The following is an 18,729-nucleotide window of genomic DNA, read 5'->3' on the forward strand; positions in this document are numbered from 1 at the left end:
ACTTACGATCACTGGAAATCAGTGAATCGAACACAAAGTATTCAATCAAATGTACTGTATACATATAATTACCCACAAATAAAATATATTTTACATTTGACTTATTATTCATACTAATCTAAAGAAATTACTTGGCTATGGAGTAAAACTAACAGTTTTGACATTACTGTCTTGGTCTTGGAATTGTATTTCTGTATTTCCAGGTCACTTGGTCACTTGGTTATAACAATTATTTCTCTCAAGTGACTACTAACAGAGAATGTGATAGAGAATGGGTTTAGAATGTCGTGAGACAGGGTTAGTTTTATCCTACTGATGATACTGTTGTAGCTACAGTAATCCTGCTCATTACAAGAAGGATTTGGTTATGATCTTGATCCAATGGTATGAAGCAGCCCTGGAATCTGGTTCTGGTATCTGTTTTTCTCTTTTTAACATCATTATGCACAATGCTCAGTCAAATTTAAAACAGTTTGGTTATTTAATTATTGTTCTGTTCTAAATTCTGTCTTCTGTATAAAGTTAAAATGAAAAAAAAAGTATTAAATAAGTTAAGTATTTACCTCAAAGAAATTTTATGCTTTATTAATACCGCTCTACAATGTTTGTTTTAGCAGAAGTCATTAAAAGTCAAAAATGACATCCAAAAATGCAGTATGCTAATATTAGGATTAGTGTAATCATAAAAAACAAAGATTATTACTGTGGACCTGAAAATTAAATTTGATTACAGAAACACAAAGTATGTACAGTATACATGAAATAAAAGTAGATGTAAAATGTGTCACTAAAATGACATATTTTTCAAAGGTATGCAGGGTATCTTATACAATAAAACAGATATTCTTTAAAACTGAGATTTACATTTTAGAGTTTTAAAATCCAATCTGAACAGCCGACTCTTTGTAGTTCCGCATTATTATAATTATAACGTAATCAAAAAATTTTGGTGAACCCAAAAGCCTTTTCTACCCAGACAGAATTATGCCCTGTGGTACAAAAGCTATAGGAATTAAAATAAACAGACAAACCATACCTCCCTTTTCCATGGTATATTTTACAGAGCATGAACTGAAAGGCTGCATATTGTTTAAACATAACAATGAGAGTGCCTACCTTAACATCAGCATCGTTTTTTGTAAACCATTTGAGAATTTCCATTTCCATGTTATTGTCTTTGAGGTTTCTGTAAGTCAATAACAGCAGTCTTCTGCAGAAACGTATTTTAATTTCTACCCCTTGAACATGAACAATGAACAGGCAGACCTACAGTAGTCTGTTCATTGACTGATACAGGCTTACTGTATGATACAAGCAGAAGGCAAGTGCACCAGAGCAACTTAGACAGTAGCCTGGCAACTGCAGGTCCCTTTATATAAACGATCCCCTTTATTCTTGCCTTGATAACTCCTTAAAGGTGTTTTTGTTCCTTTTCCCCTCTTTCTGTCTCAGTTTATAATATATTCTGCATCAGAACAGGACTAGTCTCCCTCTCTGCTTAAGAGGGTCATGTGACTGCAGCTGCAGCTTCCTGTGCCCATAGATAGAACACCAGGAGCTAAATGATAGTAATAACAGTCATAATGTAATACCGGTAAACACACTTATTGTCTACAAGCTCTTATTATAAGATTGCTGACTACTATTACAAGAACACGCTGCATTATAATTTCCAGATGAACATGTTTTGATCAGGTTAAAGAAAACACGACAAAGGCAAAAGACAAAGGCAAAAATAACATAAATGACATGTTATTAGACAAACAGCGCTAGATTTGTGTCACTAATGCCAATAAAGCATTAGGATCTACTTTTAGAAACCTACAGTGGATGATAGGAGCAGATGCAGTATCCTGTGATATGATGGTACTGTTAATTGGGTGACTATATGAGGTACATTACTTCAACCTTGTAGTGGAAATGCCTCCCTATGCTGAAAATTAACAATGCAGGAAAGGCCTCTCACTGCACTGTTTCCTAGGCAATGAAGACTGTATACCGTGATGTATAAGTGCCAGATAAACTCGAGGGTCACTGGCTCAGTCAGAAACATTCTTTGAAAGCGTGTGCAGAGTGCAATATCAGATCAAAGCAAATGTCCTTTCATTCAATATTGTACTAAACAAAAACACAGTAACAACAGATTTTGAAAAGAAAGATGTACTGTATTTCACTCTGATGTTTTCTTACAATGTTTTTGATGTTTTGATTTAAGAAATATCATGTACACTGGCATTTGTTATAAAAAATCTATCATTCCCCAAGATTTTGCAGGATGATTGCACATAAGGATTATGCACATTGAACAGCACAAGCGTGATCTCCGTGCAGACCTAAGCAGATTCAAAGCTAAGTCATATAATATCATTAACCAACCGTTTCTTCAAGTAGCATCATAGTAGCATTGCAGTGATGTCAGTGAGAGAGGCAATGCTCTCCCAGTTGGTGTTGACTCTCCTGTAGGGCATTGTGGAACTGTAGGGCATTGTAGGGCACAGTGTCTAAAAAGTTCTATGTCTCTAATACAGTAGGTGGATATTTGAAAAGAGTGTAGATCCTCATTTATCTTATGCAAACCAGGAGTTGTAGCTTCAAAGATTCTTAAATACCTGTCTACAACCCCTTGGTTTTGGCTGGGTGTGTCCTATGTTTGGAATTAATGAAAGTTTGAATAGAATTCTTGTAAAATGACATTAGCCACCTCAGGGTTAATACTACCTCAATATTGCCCTTTAACGCCTCAGCAAAAGTTAAATACTCATTTTGTTTTGGTCTTAGTGCTACTGCAGTAACAAATTAAGCAGTCCAGCATGTTAAAAAGAAGAGGCTGTTAAATTCACTTTTAAATTCAAACCAGAGTGTCCAGATCTTACTTACTCTCCTGGAAGTTACAATTCTATTACAATTCCATCCCAGTATCCCACGTGTGTGGTTTCTAACTGAAAAATAGCATTGCCTTTTACAGTATATTCAGATTTAAAGAAAAAGCTGTACAGCACCCTCTAATAAAACATAGTATATCATGTTTTTAACATGTTTTTAACATAGTACAAATAAAGTTAATATGATAGTATATTTTATGTTTACAGAACTGTTACTTGTCGACTGTCAAGCATTATACAGTATGTATTTAAATGTTGTAGAAATGTTTTTGGAGTATTTTGAGGCAGAGGGTGAAGATATTTATAGAGCTAGGATTCCATACTCCAGGCATTCTAAGGGTCTATGGTACCAACATACTGTAAATTATGATCAATTCAGTTTAGTTAACAAAAGACAATGTTTGAATCACAGTTTAATTTCAACATAAACATTTAATAATGGATTTAAGTATTATAGATAATTTAATTATCTTTAATGGGGAGATTCTCATTTCAAATCAGGAAGTTGCTCAAATTAATTCACAGCATTTTAAAAATATGAATTTTAAACATTTAAGAGAATCTAATTTAATCTTTAAACATTCATTTTACACTTCACAGCTCAGATGCTTTTTTACTGTAATTACATAAAGTTAACAAATCAAAGAATACTCAAGAGAAAATCTGCATCCTCTAAGGAGTTTTCAACCAGATTGTCAAACAAGCTCCATATTCAGACTGTATAAAAAAATGTTATATCATTTTTAAAAAATCTTTTAGCTTCTAACTATCCATCAAACACTTCGTACGAGTAGACTGTTATCAAAGACATCTTAGCACTGTTAACCATTACAATAATCTGACAAAACAACTTTCAATTTAATTGAAAAAAATATATAGTTAATATGTGTTGTATATTATTGCATACAGTATAATAATAAAATATATTAATAATTATCTTCCCTTTGTTTTATTCCAGTGCTCAAGAATGAGTAACAACAGTATACTGCTTCTTTTGATTTCTGTGAAAATTAGATATACAGTACTTTAGATATGTTTCCTAACATTCAAACAAAAGCAATTTCAATGTTCTTATGTTTAAAATATCTGAGCATCTTCATTTTTCATAGATAAATTCAAATGTGCATGTTTGGGGATTTAACATTGCAAGACATCATGAAAAAACACAACAACAACAGTCCGATCCCTGGGAGACTGTCATGTACTAACACAAATCATATAAGTAATAACCAGGAGAAAAAGAAGCAGACATATGTACTGTACAGTATATATTTTTTTCTTTTTAATTATAAAGACAGTGCTCTCCACCTATCTGCTACATTGAACAAACCTATTTCTCTTGATGATCATTATCTTGGTCAGGTAAAAAGGAAACTCCATACTAAAAGGTGGTGGGGTAGAACACATTCATACACTATGTTGTACAGTAGGAATGAATAATCTGTGCAATACAGCAGTGAAGCTTTGTCATGTTGAGGTGGTTGTTTTCTGGCCACATGAAGGATGAGCTGATGGTCAGAGAACAAGTTTAAAGAGGAAGGTATGGGGCCTGTCCCTCTATGCCATGTAGGCATCAGAAATCTTATATACAGTACTATTATAAATTCAACGAACCAGGTGAGGGCCAGCACAGGTAACCATTTGGATCTATTCTGTTCTATAACCATAGAACCACCTCCCTTGACACCTTCAGGCAAAACGAGAATGCAAAAAATTGGATTGGACTCTTCAAGATTGTTTCAGCTGTACTCTTTCTTGGCCTGGGGAATATCCATCCAATCACTTTCCTTGGAGAAAGTTAGGGTAGGAGAGCAGGGGATATACTTAACTTCAACAGCTTAAGGTTTTTATTTTTAAGGTTTTCAAGGTTTTTGTTTGTCTGCAAAGGGACCTATGCCTCAATGAGCTGAGGCAGTCTCCTAGTTCGTCTGCAGTGGGGTCTGCAGTTGTAGCCCTTGGAGTAAGAAGCTTTTTTTTTTTGCTTTCTTGTCTTTGGCATTGTGGGAAAGAGTGCTGGGCTTCATTACTGATCCCCCACGTTTCTTAGGGGCTGAACGACTTGATTTAACTGTGAAAACCATCCTATCCTGCATTTTAAACAGGTTTTAGAGAATGTGAAAGCATACTAATTATTACTAAATAACCAGTCAGCTTTTATTTGCTTTATACATTCACAAAGCAAGAAATTCCTTTCCACATACAGTATATTTAGTAAAATACTTTCTCATTGTTTCGTACCGGACACTGGAGATCACCCCTAATAAAGGATTATTGTACCTCTCCTACTGAAGAGTAATTGCTTGAAGTACAAAATTAGTATGTCACAGTTTAAAAAAAAAGAAATCTATCAAACAGCTGTGATATACAGTACAGTATGTGAGCAAAGCAAATGCATTTCCCTGGAAATAAGTAACATGGAGTTTAATTGTTGTCAAAGACAATTCACATAGGGGTGTGCTGTTGTTGGGGAGAACTGTCATGGGGAATGAGCTGTTTTCAGGGATGAACTGTCCTAGGGATGAACTGCTGCCAGGGAGAAATGCCACTGGGATGACTGGGAGAACTGTCATGTCAAGGCATTGTTGTCAAAGAGAACTGTCATAGGAAATGAACTATCATCAGGGAGAATTTTTCTGGGGATGGGCTTTAAGCCAAGAGAATCGCCATGCGCCCTTCAGCTGACTTGGTAGAAAAAAAATATAGGGCTCCCGCATGGCTTAATCAACAAGGGTGCTTGGTGGTATCTCAGTTTAGGCTTGGATAAGAGGCAGTACAGTAGGTTCAGACCTGGGGTGGACAAGAAGCTTTCTTGCCACATAACAGAGCCTTATGGAAACTGATGGGCACATACTCTATGACCTTGCAATGACGACAGTGACATACTGTATGTCCCTCCACTAATTCTGTAAAACCAGATTTCTGTTAAAAACAGGTGGGAGTGTGGTGCATGTACTGTAGTATGTCTTATTATCTTCATGCAGTAGGGTGGTACTACTGGTGAGCAGTTCTAAACTGGGTGGGTATGGGTCAGGAAAAAAAAATCTGTGCATTTATTGAAAACACAATAAAATCTTTAAATATGACCCAAGTAAAAGATTTGTCTGAGACTGGACATTACTACAAAAGCAAAAGAAGGGTGACATACTGTATAATACTGTATGTTGCTTGACACATTGCCAACACTCCTGACCTCCAGGACCAAGATTGGACATTCCTACTGTAACTCACTAGGTTATAGCAAGTGTCATGCTATACAGTATGTATCATAAGCTCAATGACCAATGTGTCTCAAATACCTACATTAAGGCCCACGTGAAAAAACAAACCTGACTGATCTGCCATTTGCCAATTTTACACCCAACACAATTGCAGTTTTCGTGTTCTACCCAGTGTGAAGCCACCACTGACCTGGAATTTACATTGCAGAATTGATCGATTCAAAAAAAAAAAGATTTCGTTTAGTATTAACAGGAGTTCCTTACTCATTTTGACAATTAAGATACAATTACTTTTCACAATTATTACTGAGATACACTTATGTATATTGTTTATTCTTTTATGTAATATCAAGGAAAAAAGTAAATTACAATTTGAGCATACAATCGAAGGAGGGAGTTTTTGATACAGCAAAGGACACTCTCCACATCACGAGAAAAGATGTGAAACCATCAATGGATTTTTATTTTTATTTTTGCAATAATGTAATATTCATCTCTCCTTCTGTCTCTGAGCACCCCTCAGATAATTTCAAATATCCCTGCTATGAAAGCCACCATTAATTCCAACAGAATGGGTAGCTTTTAATTACCGGTTCACAGGCTCCACAATGCAGTACTTATTACCCTTTGGTAACCTGATGTAAAACCATGTTTACAGAAGCAAAAATACTAGAGAGGGTGCTTCAAGGGAGTGAACCTTGAGATTGGTATTTTAATTGGGCCTGGAAAGGATGAGCTGTTGCATACACAGTATAAAGGCTGCTGCAGACTTTCCACTTATACGCAGAGGAAAAAATGTTTCTGTCCTTCATAACAGCAAATACTTGGATATAACCATAATTATTACCTGAATGGAGGCCTTATACCTTTTTCAAAGAAAAATAAGAGTACTGTAGATAGTGTTTTCCACCACACAAAGGACATGTACAAAGCCATTTTCAACGCAGGCTGTAACCACATTAGAAGACAAGACCATTAAGTGCTCGGTGCTGTCTTTAAAACATGAAAACGTTTTTAGTTATTATTTATCATTATTTGAATGACACAGACTTTTGCAATTGTTCTGGGTATACTATATGAGAAAAATAAAGCCATTATAAGGTAAATTGAGCTTCATTGCATGAACTTTTTAAATCCAAATTTTGTGGAAGACAACACTGAAAACCAGAAACAATTTATACATATATATCTTTTAAATCAACATCATTTACAATAAAGTAATTTTTAATTAATTGTTCAGAATTTTAATTTGTATAACAGTACCTGCTTGCACCATAAAAGAAATAAAGACATCCATGGAAAGAAGCTACTGATGGCACATGACTAACTCATAATTTATGGCTTGTGAAAAGATGATTTAATTTACTTTAAATGCTACATGTTCTTCAAAATGATATTCAAAATTATTTAAAACATTAATTATATCCTCTGCTATCTGTTTCAAAGCAGTATGAACGCTAAAAAATAAAAACAATTTGCAGTATATATGATTACTGAGATGGTTTACTCAAAGTCTAACACTTTCAAATACAGTATGGAACAGTATACAATGAAAGGTATCTAATGACTGCTAATTTGGTGAACACCTAACAACTCCCTTTAAAAAATACAGTAGAGTTTATTTTTAACAATTGTACCCTTTCAAATATTTAGTTTTCCTTTTAAATATAATGCAGTCAGAAAATGTGAATATTTATTGTTATATGAACAATTAATCAGAACAGAAGCTAAATGTGTGACAGGAAAAAAATAGTATTAATTTAACAAATTTCATTTTTGATATGATACAATATTGCTGAAACTAGAAATCCCAGAGAATTACAAGACATTACTAGGTTGATTGACACATACATTTATGCACACTAGTAAAGCAAAATTAATTTGAAAAAACACAATCTTCACCCCTTACCTACTGTATGTCTTCTTTCAACCCCAGGATTAATAGATGTGTTGTTTAATTTTTGGGGGACATGGATCACTATATCACCAAACAGCTGAAAAGAATACATACAGGATACAGAACCTTAGTGTGACTGTACTCCCTACTAGCCTACGTGCCAGTGTGCACAAAGAGGATAATCGCGACTGAAAGTGAAAGAAACCCACAGAGGATTTTGTCTGTCTCAACTCTCATTGGACACATCAGGTTCTCAGAACACGCAGTAGGGTCCTCCGTCTGTCTAAAGCTTGATCATCTGGATCGTTTTTTAAGAACAGTACCCAATTATCCTAGCACGACTTGTACATAAGAAAACAATATTCCAATAGCATACTTCTACTATTGCTTTGACTACAACTACTGTAATTACTACTAGGGGCAGTGGAAGTAATTATGGGAATAGTAGTACCATTGGTTGATACAAGTACAATAAAGGCAATAGTTATCAGTGTATAATTAAAGATGCTTATCCTACAGTAAAAATATTGTCTTATTTCCCTCTCATTTCTGAAGCATACTGTATACAGTATACGAGTATGCACTCTTGCTATATGCATTCTTACTGAACTATATCATGTTTTACAATACAATTGAAAATTACTTTTCTCTCTTTCGCATGTCATCATAAGAAAGAAAGAAAGTTTAACATAATAGCCCCAAGGCCATACAGTTACAAGTTTTACAGTTACAATGCACAAAACAAAAATTCAACAAACTAATCTTACTGTAGCTCAGATGAAAGTGGGATTTTGTGTATACAATATGTGGGTTGTGTGTACAGTACTGTATGTCTTTAGAAGTGTAAATTATAAAGTTAATAAAATTACATACAGTAAGATAATGAGACAATTTAAAATATTTTTAACTTCATATAACATTTTTTTAATAATGAGTCCCACACCTTTTCCATTAATTTTTACTTTTTTACATTGAAACTTTTCTGAATAATGCATCTTGCATTGCAATTAATTACCTGAGGGCTTTTTTTTTGCATGGGCATTTAAAATCCCGTGGCCTTTTTTTTTTGTGTGCTAGAAAATCATTATCAGGAACAATAGCAGGTTGTAAAATCTATCTTGTCAAAAATCCCTCCATTTTAACAGGGATTAAAGTTTTATTTTGGTGTACTGATTGTGATGTAAGGTGTGGTAAAAAGCTGCTGAAGTCCAACTGTTGTTAAACATACAGTACCCAGTACCTTTCGGTATTTATGTCTAGAATTGTGGTAAAGATTACATGATTATCTCGAGTTAATTAATGGATTATTAAAAAAAAACGTGCTGAATTTTCTCTGATGAGTGCCAGTTGATGCAATAATTTGTTTTGCTGTAAATTAATTGTGGTTCCGCTAAAAACTAAATATGATGTTTTAACAAATATAAACCACAGTGACTTTTCCACAAATTTAATAGTGATTATAAAATGTAAAGACATAAATTAAATTATGAATTAACTGAACAACTTGTTAGAACAGTACAGATTTGAATACAGTATATCTGAATACGTGCAAGTTAATTTTCACCTTCTTATTGATGTAAAAAAGTAACAATATACAATATACAAACTGAAAACTCACACTGCAAAATTGTTACAATACAAAATTATTTTACTTTAGTAAAATTATCGTTTGACCACTTTTATTGTCTTTAAAATCAAGGTACTAAATAATCTAACATTGTTTTTAAATTCATAATTCCATAAAAGTATAACAATCACAGGAAAAACCTATGCAGTGTCCTTACAATGTAACAACCTCATTTTTTGTTAAATAACTTTTGTGGGGTCTTGTGTTAACTTGTTATGATACTGCACAAGTACAGGTGCATAAAATTGATGGTAATGTACACTTTCACTGCCCCCGTGTGGTAAATTCATGTAACTGTGATTTAATTATATCTCAATGAAAACATGACTTATTCATTCCTACTGAAACACGAGTAAAGAACAGTATGTAACATAACGAGTAACAGCACATTAACAAACTGAAGCCTCCTGGTACACACTTGCCAGGAAAACGACACAACCGTATCTTGCCAACACGGGCCGTGAGACAAGTAGTTTAGAAGATATCAACGGTGGCGCTGCTACAGATATGACTTCATCCCGTGCACTCTTTCAGTGGATACTGAATATAACCAGATTATATTGGTTTGGTACCAGGTTTGATTAAAATGATTAAAATTGCATACTCCAATTCCTCAGTAATGGTGTTAACAAACAGAACGTGTTTCTGTTTTTTAATTAACAAGGTGAAGAATGTCTGATCCCAGTTCAGACACTCTAGCTAAGATGTCCATCAGTCTCTACACCTATCCCTTATAACTGTACTTAGTACTGTATAGGCCTATACAGTATCTGTTTACTTTGATGACATTCAATCTATATAGACAATAGGACATTAATAAAATGTTGTGTTCCTTTTCTTCTCTTTTCAGCATGGAATAAACCTTAACTTGTTCCTCTGTAGACAATTTTTACCACTGCCTTTCCCTTAAACATTTTAATTATTTCAGTATTATCAGGTACAGTATACAGTATGATCAATTGGTCCAAATCAAAATTAAAGCTTTTAAATTTTACAATAGCAAAAGCCAGCCTGTCATTGATACCATTGTGACACTGGTCATACACCTTACTTTAGATTTTATTTCCCTAACTGTGCTATGTGAATAAATTATTTTAATAACATTCTTAAACAGGCAGACATGGATCTGAACAGATGGACACACTTTGCTCAATTCCCTTCCAGATCATGTTTCCATATTAAAAATGATTGTGCTTTCCTGCTTGAATTTTTTTTTTAGGATGTGGGGACAGATTGTGTTCCCATATCTTGGAAAGAAAAGGGGCTGTTTATTAAATTCTCCATTCTGCAGTATGAAAATCTGCAGGGACCTTAGATCCGCCAAATTTGAATGATATGTCTACTACTTTGTTTTATGATTATTATCTGTTGGGCTTAATTCTGACATTCTTGTATCTTGGCGTCCAGTTGAAAGTCTGGTCTCTCCATAAGGACTTCAAAATTTAATTTATAGTGTGTTCCCATTAGACACTGTGGATTGCATTTTGGTCCTATTACTACGTACTTAATTGCAGCATGGCATTTAGTATAACAATTCACAAATTCTCAGATGGTTTAGCATTCACATTATTTTAGTCTCTTGAATCAGAAATGTCTTACTTCTGTCAATATGTCATGACAATAGTCATATTTAATTGACTGGCATGAAGATACAGTATAGCTTTTACAATGGGGTATACAGTACATCCCCCCTCAGTCAAAATATTGCAGGAAGCATTTAAAACTTGAGACTATGTGAGACTTCCAGACTGAGTAATTCTGGCTTTCATGAAGGTGTTATGGTTTTAAAGAAAACCTTGAAAAGTTATACTTGTGCAGAAGCATGCAGTCTACCATTACAAGTGGAGCTCTTTAGCTACCTAATGTTGTTTTTCCCCAAACCATCACACTTGGACCTCCACATCAACTGGCCTGTTGTTAACAACAGTTACTAATGTGGTTCACAAAATCTGTGCCCCATTTTGTGACATCCCTACTTAAATCCTTGATCCACTGCTGAAGGGAATTAAATTCCATTGCTGTATGTCCAGCTAAGGTTCTCAATCAACATTAACTAATTAGCTGATACTGTATATTTAACAGAGAATTTAACTCAAGAGTGTCATGGTCTGTGATGAATAATCATTAAATCAAAATGACTACTTACTTTACTTTGGGGATGATTTTTTATTTTTAAGAACATGTATGAATAGAGTAAAAGATTAGCTCAATACAGTATGCTTTGTATCATACAATCAATCCATCAATCCATCTTTTCCATTCAGGGTAGCATTTCCAATGTACTCTTCACTATCTCATCTTCTATCTCATTTTTGATAGATCAGAGGACCTTCACATATTTTTCTAATGTGAAGTTACTCTAACGCAGTTTGCAAAAGCTAGATTTTTGTACAAATATCAAGGTGATTAAATACAAGCATTAAATTTTAATGTCACCCTTAATTATCTTGTTTTTGTATAGCCTAATTTGTTAAGTTGGGTGTGTAGTGATTTTATTGTATTAACCTATAGAATGTCCTTGGAAGGTAAGTAGTAAATTATCGCTTTTATAATCCGTCTATCACCATCACATCATTTCATATTTGGTTCAATTAATTTACTCTCAGATGGTTTAATCAATTTTACAGTATGTGCAAGCATATAATTTAATCACTTTGTTTCCCTTGCAAACCAATTGAATTCTATAAACAGCAGATTGGATTGTACTGAGTTCTTGAATCTCTCAGTTAATGCCTATCAAAATTTTAATTAATGCATTTGGGACCTGTAAGACATGTATCCCTGAGTTGTTAAAGAATCAGGAAAAAAAAAAAAGAAGGACTCAAGTTTGTAAAGGGGAACAAAAAACAGACTTTAGACTCTAAATACCATACAGTATGTGTACAGTATATCAGGTGCCTAGTTACAGTAGATTAAGGTAGATTATACAATTCTAGTTTGTGTATGTTCTGACATGCTTTACAAACATATTTGTAAAGTATAATTTGGTTGTGGTTGGCACTGGTGTATGCAACACAAACAATCCCACAGGTGCTCTTTTGGGATAAGGGGTTTAAATGCAGTGATCTAGTGCAAGATCTTGATTCCTGATTGAAGCACAAAGTCTTGACCTATCCTTTTATACGAGCAGCTGAGTATTAGCTTGCTTAAACAGTAATTCATGTCGATGTCAGTCTTGATGTACAGTAATAGACAGGTCTCTGTCGACACTTGTGAGCATAATGCTGTGCAGTGATAGTTGTATTAAAGTTAAGTAGAAGCTGGCTGCTCAACTTGACATTCAAGACCATCATGCCATCACCTCCATCGCCATGGAAATTGTCCCCTTGCAAAAATGTTTGCATCTTTTGTATTTTTTTTTCTGCACGCAAGCTATACCACATTAGACACAGAACTATTTACTGTCAGGAAGAAAAACAATTTTCAGTGTCCAGCAATGTGGTTTTATGTTTATACAGGATGACTGTAATTGGTTGTGTATTAATGGATATAATTATTCCTGACTGGAAGAGATCCCTCGTGTGACTCCTCTGTTTCTGAAAGACCCATTGCTAGATAGTTACTGTATATGACATTGTGTGGGTCTCAGACAACTTCAGGTGCGTCATGTCAGTTGGTAGCATTTATTAGTGAGTGGATTGGTCCTGATGCTCTCAGGGTTATGTTATAATGTTGCAACATTGCAATAGCTTGCAGTCTGAACTGCAGCTCTACATTAATGTGTTACAATCTGAAACCAGCATGTGACAAACCCCACCCTTAAAGAAGATGATCTGATGATCTGATAACACACAAAATTCATGATGGTTATACAATTTCATAGTTAATTTCACAGTGCTTCTCATGTTTCACAATATACAGTATACAGTATTTTCACTGCTAAATTCAAAATTGAGTAACTGCCTACAGTAATAATAGCAATTTGTGAAAAATAATAAGTTACTTTAGCATAATTATTAAATACAGTACAGTATGTTTGTCAACAAACTTTACATGTTTGTCAACAAACTACTTTTTTTAGCCATCAGCCATATCACCCTGCAACTCACAACTGGCAACCCACTGAAGCTCAGCAGGTGTGAGCCTGGTCAGTACCTGGATGGGAGACCTCCTGGGAAAAACTAAGGTTGCTGCTGGAAGAGGTGTTAGTGGGACCAGCAGGGGGTGCTCACCCTGTGGTCCACGTGGGTCCTAATGCCCCAGTATAGTGATGGGGATACTATACTGTAAACAGGTGCCGTCCTTCGGATGAGACGTAAAAACCGAGGTCCTGACTCTCTGTGGTCATTAAAAATCCCAGGGCGTTTCTCGAAAAGAGTAGGGGTGTAACCCCGGCGTCCTGGCCAAATTTCCCATTGGCCTTAACCAATCATGGCCTCCTAATAATCCCCATCTATGAATTGGCTTCATTACTCTCTGCTCTCCTCCCCACTAATAGCTGATGTGTGGTGAGCGTTCTGGCGCACTACGGCTGCCGTCGCATCATCCAGGTGGATGCTGCACATTGGTGGTGGTGGAGGGGAGACCCCATTACCTGTAAAGCGCTTTGAGTGGAGTGTCCAGAATAGCGCTATATAAGTGTAAGCAATTATTATTATTATTATTACATTTTTGAAGTGTTTCATTATATGGGCCTGCACAGAAAGTACTGGAAGTACTGGAGCAGTAGATAAAACAAGAAAATATAACTGTGTAGTTAATGGGATTGAGGAGACCTTTTGGCATTGGCGACTGCAATAGATGTAGACCTACAGTAGCTATGTTATTTGTGGCATGAACCAGGCCATGGCCACAACTTCTATATCGCAGCACCATGGTCTTGGGTTGAATACCAGCTTAGGGCATCTGCCTGTTGGGGTGGGTTGAATGTTTTTCCCTGGGTCATATTTGTTTTTACCAGGTGTTCTTGTTTCTTCCCACTTTTCAAAGACATTCTGGGTTTGATTGTCTCCTTTATAGTTCAATTCAATTGACTGATTGATTGGTTGGTTGGTTGGTTGATTGGTTGATTGATTAAGGAAATTGATTAATTAAGAGCATATGATTTCAAACAAGAAGAGGCCATTTGGCCCATTTAGAAACTAACTTCCACATGGTCCAATTGATCTAAGGATCTCATGCAGTAGTTTCCTATAAGATGCTAGGGTATTGCCTTCAACAACATGGCTTAGTAGCTTGTCCCATACTCCCAAAAACATTTGTGTGAACAAGTGTCTAGTATTCTTGATTTTAAATATACTTCAACATACTGTATCTTCTTAACAGATGCCTCATTATGACACACTTATGGATATAATTGTCTGTCAACTATGTGACTAGTGATCTCTTACCTAGTGGCTTTTAGACTGGGGTTCTAGTTTATGGAACCCATACTGTACCTTTCACTGCCCACCCTTCACAATTCATCATTATGTATGTCTTATTCTCATGGCTGTAAGTATGCCCCATAGTCTTCTTGTTCTGTTCCCTGAAGCAGAATTCAGGAACTGTAATCCTCTGTAAATCTCTGTAATCTCATAGACAGTCTTACATGTGATGATGAAATCAATTTCCACATTGAAACACAATGATTGAAATATACATTTAATAGAATCCTGTGTTGCTGGAGAAATGCTTGCCTCAGACTGTTTTCAATATAGTGTAAACTGTTTGTACTTTGGTGAAATTGTATAGCAGGATTGTACTGTAGATACTATAGACTATTATATACAGTACATACAGTACATGCCAGACACCAGTGAGATCACCATGAGCACACTCAACGAAGTTTAAAGGTTTAAATTAGTTGTTGGTCATAAAGTACACTAAGAAACCTTTTGGCATCAAACCTTCAATGAAGATAGGTTAATACTTGAAGATATGTTTTGATATACATTTTAGCATAAAGAAAATTTTTGAAATTCTTTTCGTGTGCTCCCATGCTCGCTAGCTACAGTATAAGCACCGGGGGTGATTGATTGTTTATATTTACTCTTCGAGAAACGTAAATCAATTTTGTTTCAATGACATTTTCATCTATTCGTACTTTCGCTTACAATATGTTAACACCTCTATTTCATCTTCTCCGTGTTTTCTGTACATGCTGTATAGTGGTTTGCATTTCCTGAAGCATAGTTTCCACAGCTACAGTAAGCTTAATACGAAACCACAGTAAGACAGGAGGCATTTATCAAAATGAAACAGAAGCTAAAAATGTTTCAATTCAAACTGAAAGAACACCCATCTTAAACATCTAAATATCTTGATAAAGAAGTTAATTCCTTCAGTACACTTACCTAAAACCGAATCTCTTACAGTGGACAGCGATGTGGTGCTGAAATTTGGTGTACCGCAAATCGCAGCCTCTCCCGGCAGCTAATACCTGTTCGGTATCTCACCTCTGATTGGAGGTTTTCAGAGCTCATCGGCCGCACGGTGCTCGGGAGAGAATTGTAATTGGTCACGTTTTAAGTCAATCAAGCCGAACAGGACGGTTTGGTTGTATCTGCTAACCCTTGAACCGATGGAAGTGACAGGACGCCATGGAAACGCGAAAATCTTGTAATGACAATTGCCGATTGTTTGGAGCGAAGATAATAAAGTATTTGTTAAGGCACTGCACTTAAATTGGCAGTATTTGTTCATTAATGATTTCCTGCGTTTTCCATGTGTGACATTAGTGAATGAACAATGTGTTTTTCTTTTACTATCACTCTTATAATATGTAAAGAGAAAAGTAAAAAAAAAACTACACCTCTATACAATGTTAGTTCAGAGGAGTTGTAAACAGCTGATATGCCTACTCACACAACAGAGCTGTGACAAACAATACAATGCCGGAGGCCAGGAAAAAATGCAACTATTGAATTAGTTACAGTATTTTGTGCAAGTCCTTGCATCAGCTCACATCCTCATCACAGGGGAGAGATTAGTTTGCCATTTCTGCAATATACTGTACCTAGCCATGTCCCTATCAATTAAGTAGTAACCTCTGGATTTTGCATAGCGGCAACCTGTAATTAATAGAGATATGTAAACTTTAAAAAAAATAACATATACTGTACAGTATATAAGTCGAATAAGTAAGATCTTGAAAGGAAACAATATGTTCGTTTGCTGGAAAATTAAGGTTAATGTAAAACAGTGAGGTCAAAATACGATATTTAAATAAAATATTCAACTAATATATATTGTATTAATACTGGCTGGGGCTGGTAAGACGTACTGTAAATGCATGTACTGTACTAAGATGAAAACAATTCTCTAGCCTTGCAACAATAAGGACGACGACAATTATGGCGATGATGATGATGATGATGATGATGATAATGACGATGATGACGAAAATAATAATAATAATAATAATAATAATAATAATAATAATAATAATAATAATAATAATAATAATAATATTAGTTACATATTAACCAAAGTTGTTTTTCCATTCTGCTGATCCTGTGATCTAAAGTATAGTACTGAGAAATCCACACTCCTTCTGCCAATCAAATCCTTCCAATCCTTCACACTGATTAGGACTGGAGACAATAATGGTTATACTTCGATCATTTGTCTCTATATATCGTGACTGGCAATGCCAAAAAATTGCGTTATATCTCCATGACTGTTTTTATGGCAAAGTAATTGCTGGATTCAGTTTTTAACTGCAGTATGCAGAGGAAATACACATTTTGCATGTATTGGCTGTGATGTAACAGATGTCATAAATACAAACAGGGATTACTGAAATCTTAAAGGGTTTAACAAACACAGACATCTCCCAAGTACCTGTAGGAGAGCTGCAAAGCCTGTAACAACTGAAGATGATCTGAGGTTGACGATATAGCTCTCTAGGCTGAAGAGCCATCTATTGTATATCCACCAGTTTGCATTAACAGTGGGAGGAGAACTGGCTACAAGATGTTGTCCACGTCACACTGGCCAGAGAGATTACCCTGTACAACAGCAAGCTCTGATTGGTAGTAAACATTCATTTAATCCACACTGTCATATCCCATTAGCTTGTTCGATAACATACTGTACAGTAGTACACAGATGCACTTTGACATTGTTATACACTGTCAATCATCAGAAAACTCAGATTAGAGTAAATGCTGATTTGTCAGATTAAATGACATCCTTCCATTTTCCTGACTATAATTACAAAATACTGACATCATTATTAGCTTTTGGCCATCATAGCACCTCATATCTTAATATGACAAAAATCTTTAGACTGTTCTGTCACTAACTGGCTTGGTCATGAGCAGTTGCAAAGAAAGAGAAGCACTACCACTAACATTACGAGCCAACCTGACATGGTCCAGTAGATGGGAAATGGTAGCTGGATGCACATTAAGACATTGTGTCATGAACTGCTATGACAATCTAGCATTCACAATGCCAAATGCCTGGTCAATCTCTGCAATCATCACTCTTTCCATCTTATAAAGAAATTTAGCAGACACGTATTGAATTTATAGGGCTGGGGGCTACATAGTACACATCCATTACAACATCTTTGCACAAATGACAGTTCTAGACATGTGTTTCGTTTGCTGAACACCTATCATTTATTCAGAAACAGCACTGAGATACACCTAACATTTTTTTTCAAATGCCTAGTTTCCTATCCTTTTTTATTGAAAATGGTTTAAAATGTGACTGGTAGATGTATTGAATAATTTCCCTTAAAACTATATTCCTGCATTTTATTGCCTTTCAATATATTAGTAAAAAAAAATTATATAGTTTAGCTCTCCTTTCCTACACTTTCCCCACAGGTTTCTCTAAACATACAGTTATTCTTGTAATAGGTTTCTAATTAAAATGTTGTCTGATATTAAAAATACTTAGAGTGCATCTGTAGTAGTAAATGTACTGTACGTATATGTTAAAATAATTAATATCTTGATTATCCTGAAATGAGCCAGTTTGATATGTAGTCATTGAGAAAACAGGTACACTTACAGTATAGTCACCTACAGTAGACCTGTGCTGATTATAAACCTGTTTACAAACTACATCCATTGTAAATGCCTTAGACTATGGTATTGTTCCTGATACCATTAAGAACCATTCTTTGGACATTTTTTGTTTTAATGCAGAGCATCAGTCTGCCTCAGTCTC

The 18,729-nt window shown here is 35.2% G+C and overlaps 1 protein-coding gene across 5 annotated transcripts in view; it reads right to left on the reverse strand.

The window, feature by feature from the left end:
• The window catches only part of wdr17 (WD repeat domain 17), a 43,772-nt gene extending 27,777 nt beyond the window's left edge, over positions 1-15,995 (reverse strand). For 2 of the 5 annotated variants that reach the window (XM_088644494.1, XM_088644487.1), the window contains exon 1: positions 1,117-1,501. In XM_088644494.1, the coding sequence (XP_088500620.1) occupies positions 1,117-1,167 (51 nt within the window). In that variant the 5' untranslated portion in view covers positions 1,168-1,501. Of the gene's footprint in view, positions 1-1,116; positions 1,503-8,009; positions 8,095-15,899 lie in introns of those variants that run through there. The other 3 variants (XM_088644515.1, XM_088644504.1, XM_088644524.1) reach the window with 3 other exon arrangements.
• Between the last annotated feature and the right edge of the window lie 2,734 nt (positions 15,996-18,729).

The sequence above is a fragment of the Lepisosteus platostomus genome, chromosome 1 (assembly GCF_059453375.1).
Source record: "Lepisosteus platostomus isolate fLepPlt1 chromosome 1, fLepPlt1.hap1, whole genome shotgun sequence".
NCBI lineage: Eukaryota > Metazoa > Chordata > Actinopteri > Semionotiformes > Lepisosteidae > Lepisosteus > Lepisosteus platostomus.